This window comes from Acinonyx jubatus, chromosome D2 (assembly GCF_027475565.1).
Source record: "Acinonyx jubatus isolate Ajub_Pintada_27869175 chromosome D2, VMU_Ajub_asm_v1.0, whole genome shotgun sequence".
Classification (NCBI taxonomy): domain Eukaryota; kingdom Metazoa; phylum Chordata; class Mammalia; order Carnivora; family Felidae; genus Acinonyx; species Acinonyx jubatus.
Window position 1 is genome coordinate 81451635 of NC_069393.1, and position 14168 is coordinate 81465802.

Below are 14168 nucleotides of genomic sequence, written 5' to 3' on the forward strand. Positions count from 1 at the left end.
GCCCCTAGTACCGTCGGGCATCCTCATTTTTGTTGATTGAATACGAGTACCTGTCATCCCTTTGTAGCTTTGATTGGCATCTCTCTGATTCCTGTGAGGTCAAGCCTCGCTTCATATATGTATAGATGGATGTTTTCCTCTGTGCAAGACGCCTGGCCATGCCTTTCTCCCGTTTTGCTAGTGAGTTGTTGACTCTTTTTATCTTGACTTACAAGAATTCTTTACATGTTCTTGATACTTACCCTCGGCGGGTTTTACGTACCGCAGATGTCTTGTCCCAGTTGATGGCATGTCTTTTCACTCTTTTGAGAGTGTTTGTTGATGGAGTGAAGTTCACTGTGTTGCCATCTGATGTTGCAATCTTCGCGCCGTGGATGGTTAGCTCTGTCGGGGTCTTGCTTAACGAGTCCTTCTGCGCACCTCAGAATGGAAGGACATTTTCTTCTAAGGCCTTCACGGTTTTGATTTTAACTTTAAGTATTAACCCATCTGGGTTTATTTTTATGAAGACTCAAACCTACTGTATACGGTAGTGTAGGTTGTGCACTGCCCAACTCCAGGAGGGCTGGACCGTTCATATCAAGCTTGGTAGGTTGTGAGTCAGGGACCCAGTGCTTTTCCTGCATGGAAAACCAATTTTTCCAATTCCACTTATAGAATCTTTTCTTTCCATCATGTCCTGTATCTGAGTTGCAAACACATGCATGTCTGTTTCTGGATTCCCTTGGTCAATGGGTATTAACGGGCATTCATATTCGTATTCATATGTGACTTACTTGGTCAGATGAAGTACGTTAAATGGTTTGAGAGTGATGCTGCCTCATATTCTCAAACTGCTAACAGCAAGTTATTTGCTATGAGACTTAACATGTTATTTTTTTACCCCAAGGATAAATGCTACCAGTATTGGCCAACAGAGGGCTCAGTGACTCACGGCGAAATAACAATCGAAATAAAAAGCGATACGCTTTCCGAAGCCATCAGCATACGGGACTTCCTGGTCACTTTCAATCAGGTATTGTTGCCAGAGTGCGTCCAACCCTTGTAGACAGAATGCACCGCAGCATCCCTCAGGGTCTGCTGGTGATGGTACCAGAATGTCCTGCTCCTTCCACCTCCTCTAACTGGTACCTTAGGATCCATGTTCAGTGCGGTGAGTAGGGAGCCATGTTACAAAGGGGCAGGTCTCCTACAACGTTCGCACCCTCGGGGTCACCTGCCTCCTTGCCGCACGAGATGGTGGAGCAGAGTGGCCGACTCCTAGAGGCGTCACACGGCCACCACCTCCGCCTTCGGGAGAAATGGCAGTGGTAGGGGCGCAGGAGGAGGAAAGGCCGTGGATCAAGCCACAGAGGCCTGTCCAGGCTTGTTCAGAGCCCCTAGGACAGGAGGGGTCCTGGCTTCTTACGAAAGAGATGATCGTGTTGTCTCCCGCAAAGTTGCCAGGGATCCCATAAAGGTATCTGGCGGGCCCTGGCGAGGGGCTCCAGGGAACATCCTCTGGATGTCTTGCCCCCACTCGGAAGGAAATACTGGCATCCCTGCCCTTTAGGGTGCACACAGCCCACAGACCGCCTGGTCAGGCCCCTCCGGCCCGCCGGGGGGGGACCGTGCTGGCCTTCGGAGGCCCCAGGAGGGGCCCAAGCCTTGGCGCGGGTCCCCGGGAGGACGGATGGGCCCGGGTCCCGCTCCTCGGTGGTCAGGGTCCTGTGGCCAGGCGGCACTGAACGCCCTTCCCCGCCCGCAGCCCCTGGCCCGCCAGGAGGAGCAGACCCGACTGGTGCGCCAGTTCCACTTCCACGGTTGGCCCGAGATCGGGATCCCGGCGGAGGGCAAAGGCATGCTCGACCTCATCGCGGCCGTGCAGAAGCAGCAGCAACAGACCGGCAACCACCCCATCACTGTGCACTGCAGGTGGGCGCCCCCTGCAGGTGGGGCCGAGCCAGACCCTACGCCCGCTTAACTGCTCCCAAAGGCGTCATTGCCCTGGACTGTAGTTTTCACCTTCCCCGTACATAGAGAGCGTCACAGGGATGCGGAAAGGTCATCTGCTGTACCTGCAGGATGCATTTGGGGGGAGGAGTCAGAGAACCCGCTCAAACACACGTTTCCGTATGCCTTTTAAGTCCTCAAAAACCCTTCCAGGCACAGCTCTGACAGACCCACTTCCTGAGCCTCGCCTGCCGGCCTTCCTTTTGAAAGACTGTTCGGGCTGATGTACCCGCCCCTCCCTGTCCTCTCCTCTGGGCTTGGGGAGCCAAGTCCGCACTGTAGCACACCCTCGAGGCAGGAGGGTTTTCTTGAGCCACTCGAGGATGTCCAGGCTGGGATCGCTGCCCAAGGCCTGCAGCCCCACCCCAGCCCCGCTCCCAAGGCAGGCACAAGGGAGGCCAAAGGAAACGTGGCTGGGGGTGCCCCTGGAGACAGCTAGGCACCCACCAAGGCCCTTGATTAGCAGCATCACAAGTGTGGAAGGGTGAATCTGGCCCAACCTAAAGACGTGCCGGCTCACCCTCCTTCTGTGCTGACCCACTTCTGGTTATGCCAGAGCCCCTCCCCGTGCCAGCAGCAGGGGCGGGGGTGGGGGGGGGGCAGGTTGGCCACCAAAGCAAATCTCTTCCTCGCAGGAGTTTGGGGTGCTTTCCTTGTCAGGGGTGCTAATTTGCTTCTGAAGCTGCCCTTCTATTTATTTTTCCACACGTGGCTTCCGTTTTGCGTGGCTGCCGCTTGCCCCACCCCACCCATCCCTTGTAGCCACCAGAGCCTGGGCCTCGCTTGGGGGGGGTTGGAACTCTCTGCCTGGGACGGGCCTGGGTGCGCTTCTGGCCTGGCCAGCAGGTGGAGCACACGCCCCGGGTTTCAGTTCCTGTGGGCTTTGTAGAAGTCTTTTAGAATAAACTGGAAACGAGTGCCCGCCTCCCCAGACCCGGACTGAGTGTAGGACACCAGGGATGCAAAGACGAACAAATCCCACAAGGGCAGATGTGGGGACAGGTCACTGAAATGGGACGGGAGCCTGAGAATCAGCCCACCCGGGGTGGGGCGGGGTGGGGGTGCCTCTGGGGCCTGGAGGGCTCTCTGGGGGGAGCCAGCTGAGCCCGCCCACTTTGGGCCTGGCCTCTTGTCTATCCTAAGGCTGCCTGGGCTCTGCTCTTGTGGGGTTTATCCAGTTTATCAAGAAAATGACCATCTTAAGTGGAGTGGACCTAGATCTTCATCGCTGGGAAGTGTCCCTTATCTAACCGTCCCTGGCAGGGGACGCCCTCTGTCTTAACATCACACCTTGTGAGCCACCGCTTCTCAGAAGGCGGGTCCCTCGCACAGAAGGAGAATCCAGGCCGAGTTACCTCTCCCCAGACCTGAAGCAGGAGGGTTCGCATTTCTGACAAGTTCCCCGGCAACGTTGATGCTGCTGGTCCCGGGGACCATACCCGGAGAACCCCCCGCCTACACGAGTTGCAGCTTGAAAGCTTGTGCCGGGTCTTGATCCCACTCATGAGCTACCTGTCTGCCGTAACTGGGCCAGTGCTTTAGGAATGTCACGTTTGCAGACTCTCGCTCCACGCAGATGATCTTTGGAAATCCAAACTTGGCTCATTTTCGGGGGCGATTGCTTCTGTGCTGATGTGCGGGGATGGGCTGCAGGCTGTCCGCGTCTCGTCCCCACGGGCAAGCCCCGTCGTCTCCCTTAAGTACTTTTCCTCCACAGTGCTGGAGCCGGGCGAACAGGTACATTCATCGCGCTCAGCAACATTCTGGAACGAGTGAAAGCCGAGGGCCTTTTAGACGTATTCCAAGCTGTGAAGAGTTTACGACTTCAGAGACCGCATATGGTGCAAACCCTGGTAAGAAACTGAGTGGCGAGGGTGTTTCCAGAAGGGCCGAGAATTGTCTGTGCTGAGTGTGGGGAGAGGGAGGAGAGTGAGCTTCTCGGGGGACGGAACTCAGGGCACTCTCCCTGGTGAAGCCCCACGGACCCTCTCCTTCCGTTGAGTCTGGCTGGGGACGGTCCCCTGGGCAGGACGCTGGAGGAAGGGTGTAGCCATGACTGCAGACTGTAAGACCCCTTGGACAGAGGCACTGAATACACCAGCTTTCTGTGTCACGGTGACTATTCCGCCAGATTCTAGGGCCATCCTCTTTCATTCTGTGACAAAAACACACGCTTCCTGGTTTGCAGAAGACATGCTTCCTCAACAAGTAATCATTTGGCCCCAGTAAGTGCAATTTCAAGAAATGTTCTCACACATCCTTTTTCTCAAGTCTTCCTATTTGTAGATGTGCCCTCCTCGCCCGCTCCTTCTGTATACTCACAGGGTCCCCAGGCAAGCAAGCCATCACATGGGCCCCTCCAGCACATTCCCGTCGCAGGGACAGCTCAGCCGCTAGGATCGCCTGAGCAGAACGGGGTTCGCCTCGCGCCCCCAGGCTGGGCGAGAGTGCGGGTCTCACCCTGAGGGCACACCAGCCTGGCCTGGAGAGTGTTCACAGTCCTGCTCCGTTGCCAGGCTGCCCTCACACTTGCTGGGGGTGGGCGCCAGGCTGGCATCGGCGTATCTCTGGCCCTCCTAGGTGAACCTGTATTCACTTCGGGACCCACTATCAGTAAAGGAAAACTGGTGTGCCTACCAGCCCCCCACCCTCCTCGCCCCCACGCCCCTCTTCGGGCCATGACTGGGGCAGAAACCTCAGGCTCCTCTGCTTTCCCTAGAGCCCTGGTCCCAGCGCGGACCGTCCTTGCTAGGGCTCTGGAAGATGCTAGAGGCATCTTCTAAAGGTTATGCCTGCCTACTGACAGCTGATACCTCCTACAGGCACCGTGAACTTGAATGACTTTGGGCATGGGAAAAAAACAGAAGCAGACCACTCCGCGGAAGATTTTCTAAATGAAAATAATAATGATAACAGGAATACCTTCAAAAAGAAATTCAGAGTTTTTTTTTTAATTTTTAATGTTTATTTTTGAGAGAGAAACAGAATGTGGGTGGAGGAGGGGCAGAGAGGGAGGGAGACAGAGAATCTGAAGCAGGCTCCAGGCTCTGAGCTGTCGGCACAGAGCCCAATGTGGGGCTCGAACTCACTGACTGCAAGATGATGACCTGAGCCGAAGTTGGGACACCTAACCAACTGAGCCACCCAGGCGTCCCAAGAAACTCAGTTTTTAACTATGAGCCATACTCTTTCAGTTTCTTTCCTGTTTTTTGAGTCCACTCCCAGCTTCCCCAGGCAGAGTGAATAGCTTTAGTCCTGTCTCGCCCTCAGTTTAGTATAAAAGCTAAGTCATGGCGTCCCTTTGTTGCTTGGGCTTTGGGCGGTCATCCCATCATCACGGCTGGACGTGCTTGGACAAGCTCCTTCCACTTTCCGGACTTTAGTTCCCTATCTGTGGAAAATGGGGCGACAGCACCTGCCTTCAGTCGGCATGCAGATTTGTTTTATGTCTGTACTTCAGGGGCCCCGTGAGTGCCTGACCCAGGGAGGCTCCCAGCGATTGTAGCAAAGAACATTTCTTATCCGACTCAGCATGCAAACACCTCCTTGTTTGTTTTTAATGTTTATTGATTTTTGAGAGAAACAGAATGCAAGCGGGTTAGGGGCAGAGAGAGAGGGAAACACAGAATCCGAAGCAGGCTCCAGGCTCTGAGCTGTCAGCACAGAGCCCGACGCGGGGCTTGAACTCATCAACAGTTTGATGCGAGGCTCGAACTCATGAAACGTGAGATCATGACCTGAGCTGAAGTTGGATGCTCAACTAACTCACGATTTGTGAGGAGGGTGAGAGTCAAATGATGCACAGGAGTGTTTTAATAAGTCAGATGCCTTAGATAGAAGGCGATGTTTTTTGAATTCTAAAATTTATGTAAAACAATGTCCCTTTTTGGAGTAAATTGAGGCTTAAAAATACCCTAGATTTTCATCTTTTTTAACTTTCATAGGTTACTTCTTTGTTACATTATGAAGTTTATTTGAAGTTAAATATTCTGTTTTTTTTTTTAATTTTTATTTCAAAAATAGTTGTTTTCCAGTTTTTTAATGTTTATTTATTAGTTTTTGAGAGAGAGAGAGAGAGAGCACAAACAGGGTAGGGGCAGAGAGAGAGGGAGACACAGAATCCGAAGCAGGCTCCAGGCTCTGAGCTGTCAGCACAGAGCGCAACGTGGGGCTTGAACTCCTGAAATGTGAGATCAAGACCTGAGCTGAAGTCAGACGCTTAACCAAGCCTCCCAGGTGCCCCTGTTTTCCATTTTAAGTATGAAAACTGAAGACCTTTTACTGAGACTCTCCTCAAATACACTAAGTTGAAACTAATCGTTGACATTTTTTTATGTTACAAAAACAGTTTTACCTGGAAACGTCTCTGTGTAACCAGTATGAGACTAGTCAGACTTTTTTTTTTTTTGGCTTCTTTTTATGAGTTTCTCCTAATTGAATTAATGGAATTTAAAAAATCATTTTAATATTTTCTTGTTCTTTTTTTTCAGGAACAGTATGAATTCTGCTACAAAGTGGTACAAGATTTTATTGATATATTTTCTGATTATGCTAATTTCAAATGAAATTCCTGCCTTAAAATATTTTTTAATTTAATGGTCAGTATATTTTATAAAGATCATGTTAATTTATTTCATAGTTGACATTAATACCCGTCCTAATTTCTTTGTATATATTTTGTTACGCTTTAAAGGCCACTGCTATAAAGTTATTAAATCTTAAATACCCCTTTTAAGAACGGGAATAATGTATGAAGGTCAAGTAATATCCCGTAAAACGCATTTCTGCTAATATCGGTAAATACTCTAATTTTGCGTTAGATTCATCATATCCTATAATTTCACACGTTCAGCACGTCTAAATGTTAAAAATCTTCATATGCAATGTGTGCTTGACGCAGGAGAGTAAACACAGAGCCCGCTGTTAAGAAAGCGGTCGAGGACTCATAAATCAGTTGAAATTCCCTGTCCAGACACTGATTTTTACAGGCCTGCGCAGTGGCATTTTGCGGGAGGTAAAATGTTCATGGAGATACACCGTAAGTAGGGGATCCTGTGAAGTCCTCAGTCTCAACCCATGTGGTTTACCTTTACATTTTAAAGATCAAGGGCATCACAGCCCGCGTGCAGGTATAAAATGCATGAGCACAGTTGGTGACCATATAGTGATACACGTGCGTTTACTCAAGGCTGGGTCCGTGCTGTCTGGGCCGGAAGTGGGGAGATGTCAGTGCTGGTGGCATGGTCACCCGTGGCCTTGGGTACGGCAAAATCAGCTATCAGGCTGCGTTCCCACATGGCCACTTGCTGTCCGTCTGTCTGAGTGTTTGGCTCAGAGGAGTCTCTGAGAATCAAACCAACTGCATTTCTCACTCTTGCCTCTGGTCTCGAGCTACCTAGAGGCTCAACACAAACCACTTCCTAATCCTAACGTGCGGATAGAGCCAAACGTCTGACTCACGCAGATGCCAAGAGCACACGCTTGGGGAGACCACCACAAGCACTGATGCTTTCAACTTTCTGAGAAGCATTTTGGGTTGTTTTTTTTTTTTTTTTTTTTTTTTTTTTTTTAAATCTTGTACACGCTAAGATTGTTTGTAAGAAAAGAAATCTTAAAATCTAGATTTATACAGTTTTTTTTAAAGTCCCCCTCCTCAATATTTAAATAAAAGACACAGAGAAATCCTTAATCTAAAGGCTAACTTATTTTTAAATGGAAATACTACTGAGACCTTTGACACTGGATAATAATAATCTCACTGCCAGACTGGATTGGCTTATGGAGCGACAAAAGGGAGAAGGTTGAATGTAGAAAAGTTTAATTTAATGACGGTGATCTTTCTGTGGCCATTAGGTAGCAGATGAGCATATGAGCACAATATATATATATATATATATAAATATATATAAAAATAAAGACACCTGCTCTAACATACTAAAGCACTTAAGATGTGCATTTGGGGTACAGTGGTTTTTTTTGCTTTTAAAAAGAAATATAAAGGCCTTATTTGACATTTCCACTAAGAAGTGACTGCACCTTCCTATTGCACTGTTCATCCCGTGTCCGTTTCTGGTGTGCACAATGTGATCCCAGGGTTTCTTGCATACTAACGATAGCCTCACGGTGATCAAGTCTCCGTGGTTCCTCTGAGCTCCACTCCATGGCAGAAGGGGTGCCAGCCGGAAGGGCGAGAGCACAACTTTGTGACCGATGCCGCCGCCGCCAGCCGCATCCCTGGGCACACGCAGTGCTGAATACATCCCTCCGTCCTTCCCGGGACCATGAGGATACGTTTGGGTCGAAGAGGAAAATGGAGGCAGCTCTGCAAGATGCGCCAGCTGGTCCCATATGTTTTCATTGTCAGAATCCCCCCGCCCCCCAAAGCCTTTCTGTGACTGAAGGAGAAGAGAGAGAACCAAGCTTTTCATTTGGCACCAAACCCTAGAAACCGAGCTGGCTACGTCGTGATGAAAGTGATTTGTAATGTACCCGACGGTTCAGGGTCAAAGTCAAGGGAATGGACTCGGGTCTAATTTAGGAGCCCTCATGAGAAGCTGTCGGGCCCTTCAGTGGTCTACCTGGCATCTCTTGTGTGGCGATTCAGGTCGAACTTACCAGGGGTGCCCTCGGGAAAGTGCCCCGTTTGTGCGTTGTTCTGTCTCCCTGTGCCCGCTGCAGGCATCCTGGCACCCGCTTTGGTCCTTCCGCCTCTGGAAACAAGGCAGAAGCCACGACCCCTAGGGCACAGGACCCCTGTCCCCAGTCGAGGGCAGTACTTGCCTTTCTAGGGGCCTGGGAATTGCAGCCTCCTGGCCTCTGCCCAGGCCCCCCCGACCCACCCAGTCCAAACAGTCCCTTTGGGGACGCGCTACCCTCTCTGTGCAACCGGGAAAGCCGACCTCTCCTTCCCCCTCTGTCAAAGAAGGTCCATGGACATGACAGCGCCCCGCTGACGGGGCTGACGAGGCCATTCTTACCTTCACGTTTTTGTGTGTCGCATGAGGCTGCATCCAAATGCCAAATAGCGATTAGGAGCCTACCGTTCTGATCGACAAGCTGTACGGTCACTGTGTGACTCACTCTACTGTTTCTCTCCATGTGCTAGACGAATGAAGAATGCATACCAGTGTTTTGAAAGGTATTTTTATGTGTTTTTAAAAACTTTTTTAAATGAGCCTGACACGTCTGTTTCAGCATTCGAAGACATGCCCGTGTGATTTTTAAGATGTGTGGTTCCTGATACTTTTGTTTAACTAAATCGTGTTTATGTGCAATCTTTATAATATACATCTGTAGTCCCCGTTTCAACTATCATAGTTTCTTTTATTACATCTGTAATTTGATCTTGCTCTGATTATAATGCCAGTGAATGTTGCTGAATTCTTTGTATATGCAAATTGCAAGATCTAAAACAGTCTGATGCAAGGATAAATCTTTACTTTGACTTCCAGCCTGCATCTCGTTCTTCCATGAAATCTCTTCGTTGTATTCCTGTGCCTTATGTCCTTTTAGACAAGACATTCATTAGGAGGTAGACATTGATTCATGTAGACCATTAATTTAAGACTTCTAAAATGTAGCTCCGCCCTGGCTTGGAAACAGCCCCGACCGTGGGCACAGTGGCCGGCCGGGGGGTGGCCCCAGCTCCCCGCTGCTCCACAGTAGGTGTGAGCTGTGCGTGCAGCACTAACAACTCGCCCATGCTCCTCCTGGAGTCCAGACAGGGATCTGAGCTCTGAGTGGTGGTTTCTTGGAGTCCCCAAGGAAGATGACAGACCGCGTCAAGTCTGCGGCCAGGCGGAGTCACAAAGTCCTTCCGACACTGATTTCCCTCCTAAAATCAGAAACCCCGTCAGGCCTCCCTTCGCACATCTGCGTGTCTCTGCTCACCCTCCAACTCTGCCTCTGTGCTCCTTCCACCTCCACCCCCTTTCCGGACCCACCCACGAGATATTTCAGGCCTCACGTGGAGTGTAAACACACGCTTGTTATTAGTGGTTGTATTTATTTAATACATCTTATGAGGCTTGTTGTATTTGTTAAAATAGATGATTTCGTAACCTTTTATTCTCCTCTCCCCTCCTCCCTCTGAAAAATGTCACCTGCTGTGAAATGCCACATGCTCGTACGGGCTGCTTAATTACTGGCGGTTCCTTATGGGTCTGTCTGTCTGTCTGCATGCCCCTTAGCAGTGCTAAGTACAGCAGGACCCTTCCACTGGGGAGAGGGGAACCGCAGAAGGGAGAGAGCAGACAGGGGAGGAAGGATGGAAGAAAGGAGGTTTGGGGGAGGGTGGGGGGTTCAAAGATGGGCATCAACCAGCCAACCAGGTACCAGGTGGCTCAGCCAACCTGCCGGAGCCCACAGCCTCAGGAAGGGAAGACGCGCCAGGCCTGCCGTAGAGGAACCCCCCCCCCCCCCAGTCAAATGGAAACATTTCCAACAAGACACCAGGTGCCAGTGACCTCGGACAGACAAGCGGGTTGAACGACCACCGAGGCAGGTTAGCACCTCCCTGGGACTGAATGGTGTGGGTCAGGGATGCTCCTGTTAGCAGCGGAGGGCTCAGCGGTGAGCTACATCTGAATGTTAGAGACATCAATACATGGAAACTTGGCGTCTTTGCCGTGATGACATATATGCCACCAGCGTGCCGTTGTGTGAATTGCCTGTTTGCCCGAAGGTCTGTCTCAGCATCCGGGCGAGTCGGCACTTGAACTCCTTCCTCATCCGGTCTCCGAGGGCTGCTTGGCCCTCTCCAAACCTAACGAGCTCTGGTGGCCGTTCCTCCACGGTGGGCATTGGCTCACGGCGTCCCCGCGTCATTTTCCGAGGAAAACGCTTGCACACGTGGGCGTTTCAGCTGCAAAGCGCTTCTCTGGGAGAGCTTCCTGGAAGTGGAGCTTCTGGGGCGAAGGGCAAATGCATGTGCAATAGAAATAGGAATTGCCAATTCGCCACCGCCGAGAAGTGCCCCAGCGCCTCACCGCCCACGGTGCGGGGGGTGCCCGTTTCCCGACACGCCACTAACCCTGGGTGTTAGCAGATCCCTTCCATTTGTGCAAAACTGAGAGGCCAAAAAAAAAAAAAAAATACGTCATCTCAATTTGCATCTCCCTAACTTCTAGTGGGTTGAGCATCTCTTCACGCTTTTAGTATTTGTATTTCATCTGCGAATCACCAATTCATATTTTTTATCCATTTTCCAAGTTGTGTCATTTGGCTTTTCATCATTGGTTTATTTCCTCAATCTATTGTTGATCCCTCGGTGATTCTTTTTATAGCACGGACACTAACCCTTTGTTATTCTTACTACGAATACTTCCCTTCCATGCTTGATAAAAGATTGTCAGTGCTGGCTGTTAAAGCCCCTTGTCCAGGAAGCTTTGGGGCTCACCAGCTTCTAGATTGGGTTGATGAGCACAAGGCGGGGCTGCCCACAGCAGGGCCCTCTGTGGCTCTTGCATGGCGATACCCAATAAACGGATCAAATCGAGCCTTCATTCCTGGGACACAGCACTGTAGACACAAGGAGGGGCTTCATGGGAACAAGTCATGGGCATCTTGTTCCTTTGTAAACAGCAACATTCATGCAATCCCAATTTACAGATTGTTGAATGCTCTGTGCCAGCGTGGCCCTCCATGCTGGTGGCACTAAGAGGGGGAAGGCTGGGACCATGTCCTGGAGGCACGTCAGGGGCCTGGGCCATCTGCATAGCACTGGAATCGGGGTCCCGGGAACTGCGGCTGGAATACCAGATCTGTTTCCCAGAAGATGACTCCAGCAGCTCATCTAGAGGAAGCTTCTAGAAAGCCCAGCAAAACCTGGGATCCCAGCCACATATCTTAAATCATTTTTAGTGAAGAGGTAGAATTTATGGAGTTGACATTTGCGAAGGAGTCTTTCCACGACAACCCCGGATGCCTGGGCCAGGTGAGGGGCCAGGCAGTGACGGCCTAGATTCCGTCCTGATCTGTGTGTAGGATTGAGGGAGGCCTTCCCCCCCTTCCTTCCTCAGCCCCTCCACGTGGTGATAGATTCCAGACACACCCAGACACCTGACTTTACCTCCCGACAGAAAACCTCCTCCCGGGACAGTCCCACTCACCCCTGGCCCCTATCTCTAAGACCTGCCCACACATTCTCTCCCAGGATCCAGGACCTATTTGGGCAGCCAGATAAGAGACTGAGCAACCTCAGCCTTCCTGGCCATCTCTGGTGGCCCTGGGTCAAGTCCTTGTCCCTGGACACAACTCGTGCCCAGACTGAGCAGATACATGACTAGGGTTTCCAGGAGTCCCCTCCCCCTGCACGTGAGGGCTGCTCCTAGAGTTAACGTGATGGTTCACGGGCCAGGAAGAAAACATTGCCTTCACGTCAGAGCTGTAGAGATGGAGACAGTCTGGAAGAGCAGGCCCTCTGACTCAGCCCCGGTCTGCTGCTCCCCCCTCTTGGCTCCTGAGTTTGCTTGTTTTTTTCTTCCTTTTTCCTTTCCTCCCTTTAATAAAAATCCCCTGGGCTTTAAAATTTCATTTCAAGGACACCCGGCTGGGTACCTCCTCTGCCTGGGGTCACCACTGACACGCGGCGATGGTAAATACCCGGGCTGCCCTTCACGGAAGGCCACAGCTTAGTCCTAGGACAGGAGGCCCGCTCTCAGTCAATGTTCCAGTCTCCACAGAACGGCGTGCCACAAGTTAGCACAGGATGACTCCAGAGCAAGAAACGGGGACCCAACCCGGCCTGGGAAAGGGGGTGACCCAGGCTTCTTTGAGGGAGCCTCACCACAGCTGAGCTCAGGACTGGAGGAAATCGTTTGTGAGGCAGGAAGGAGATGGGGACAAGTGGTGTGTGTGTGTGTGTGTGTGTGCACATCCACGTGTAGCCTCTGGCTGTAGGAGTGTGTGTAGGAGGGTGTATGTGTGGAAGGGTCTTGCCTAAGGAAGTCAAAAGCTGGCTGGTACAAAACTCGAGTAAAGGAGGTCAAAGAGCGGCGTACCTGGGAGGTTCAGTCGGTTAAGCGTCCGACTTTTTTTTTTATTATTGTGTATTTATTTTGAAAGAGAGACAGCAGGGGTGGGGCAGAGAGAGAGACCCAGAATCTGAAGCAGCTGAAGTCAGATGCCTGACTGAGCCACCCAGGTGCCCCAAGCACCTGATGGATTTCAGCTCAGGTCATATCTCAGTTCGTGAGCTCAAGCCTCCCATCGGGCTCCACGCTGACAGTGTGGAGTCTGCTTGAGATTCTCTCCCCCCACCCCCTGCCCAGCCCTCCTCTGCCTGTGCTCTCTCTGTCTCTCAAAATAAATTTAAAAACCTAAAAGAAAGGCAAAGAGAGATTGGGAGGCAGATCACGCAGAAGCTTGGAGGCAAGAAAAAAAAAAAAAAAGTAAAAGTAGTTTCTGTTCATTGAGAACTTTCTGTCAGATGGATGTTACTCATTTGGAATCCGAGGCCCAGAGAAGTTACCAAACCACACAGCCAGTAGGTATTTATTTCTCGCAACCCTGTTTTCAAACAGAGTTGGCCTAGCTGGTTAATGCCTGTCTGATGCTTAAATGCTAAGCGAAACCTGTGTCCTGCGGACATGTTTAATCAAACACTTGTTTGAATGAGCTTTTCTAACGCAGCATTTACGGTAAAATGAAAACCACCCTTACTGTGCTCTTAAAATACTGTACCCTTACGAAGGTGAGGAAATCTGATATATTGCAGTGAGATTTTTGGCTAGAATTGAACCCTAAAGGGGTTTTTAATTAACCAGTATATTCCATTCCCCAGGCATATGGCTAATTGAAATTTTTCTACGTGCGAGGTTCATAATTACTACGAAATCTGAAGTGTCGGCAGAACAACTTAATCATAGGAAAATCCTATTATTTTACATTTCCTTGTGTTTCGCTACCTAAATGACACATTTATGACTCGCACCTTCAAAGAAAAGTGCCTTTTCTAAAAAAAAAAAAAAAAAAAAAAAAAAAAAGAGCTGCCCTTCCTAAACTACTCTCCCTTCTTCTGCTCCCCGAGATCCCATCCCTTTCTGGCCCAGTTCAACCATCACCTGCTCTGTGGACTCTCGGATGTCCCCCCCACCCCCGCCCCAACCTACCGCCCTCCCCAGGCTGTCACTCTTCCGTGTGATTTTAGACAACACTGTTCAGAGTGTTCTTACAGC

At 50.5% G+C, this 14168-nt stretch overlaps 1 protein-coding gene across 9 annotated transcripts in view; it reads left to right on the forward strand.

Moving 5' to 3' along the window:
* The window catches only part of PTPRE (protein tyrosine phosphatase receptor type E), a 158760-nt gene extending 149318 nt beyond the window's left edge, over positions 1 to 9442 (forward strand). For all 9 annotated transcript variants that reach the window (XM_027063400.2, XM_027063399.2, XM_053207667.1 and 6 more), the window contains 4 exons: positions 890 to 1015; positions 1748 to 1914; positions 3710 to 3845; positions 6483 to 9442. In XM_027063400.2, the coding sequence (XP_026919201.1) occupies positions 890 to 1015; positions 1748 to 1914; positions 3710 to 3845; positions 6483 to 6557 (504 nt within the window). In that variant the 3' untranslated portion in view covers positions 6558 to 9442. The remainder of the gene's footprint in view (positions 1 to 889; positions 1016 to 1747; positions 1915 to 3709; positions 3846 to 6482) is intronic.
* Positions 9443 to 14168: the final 4726 nt, after the last annotated feature.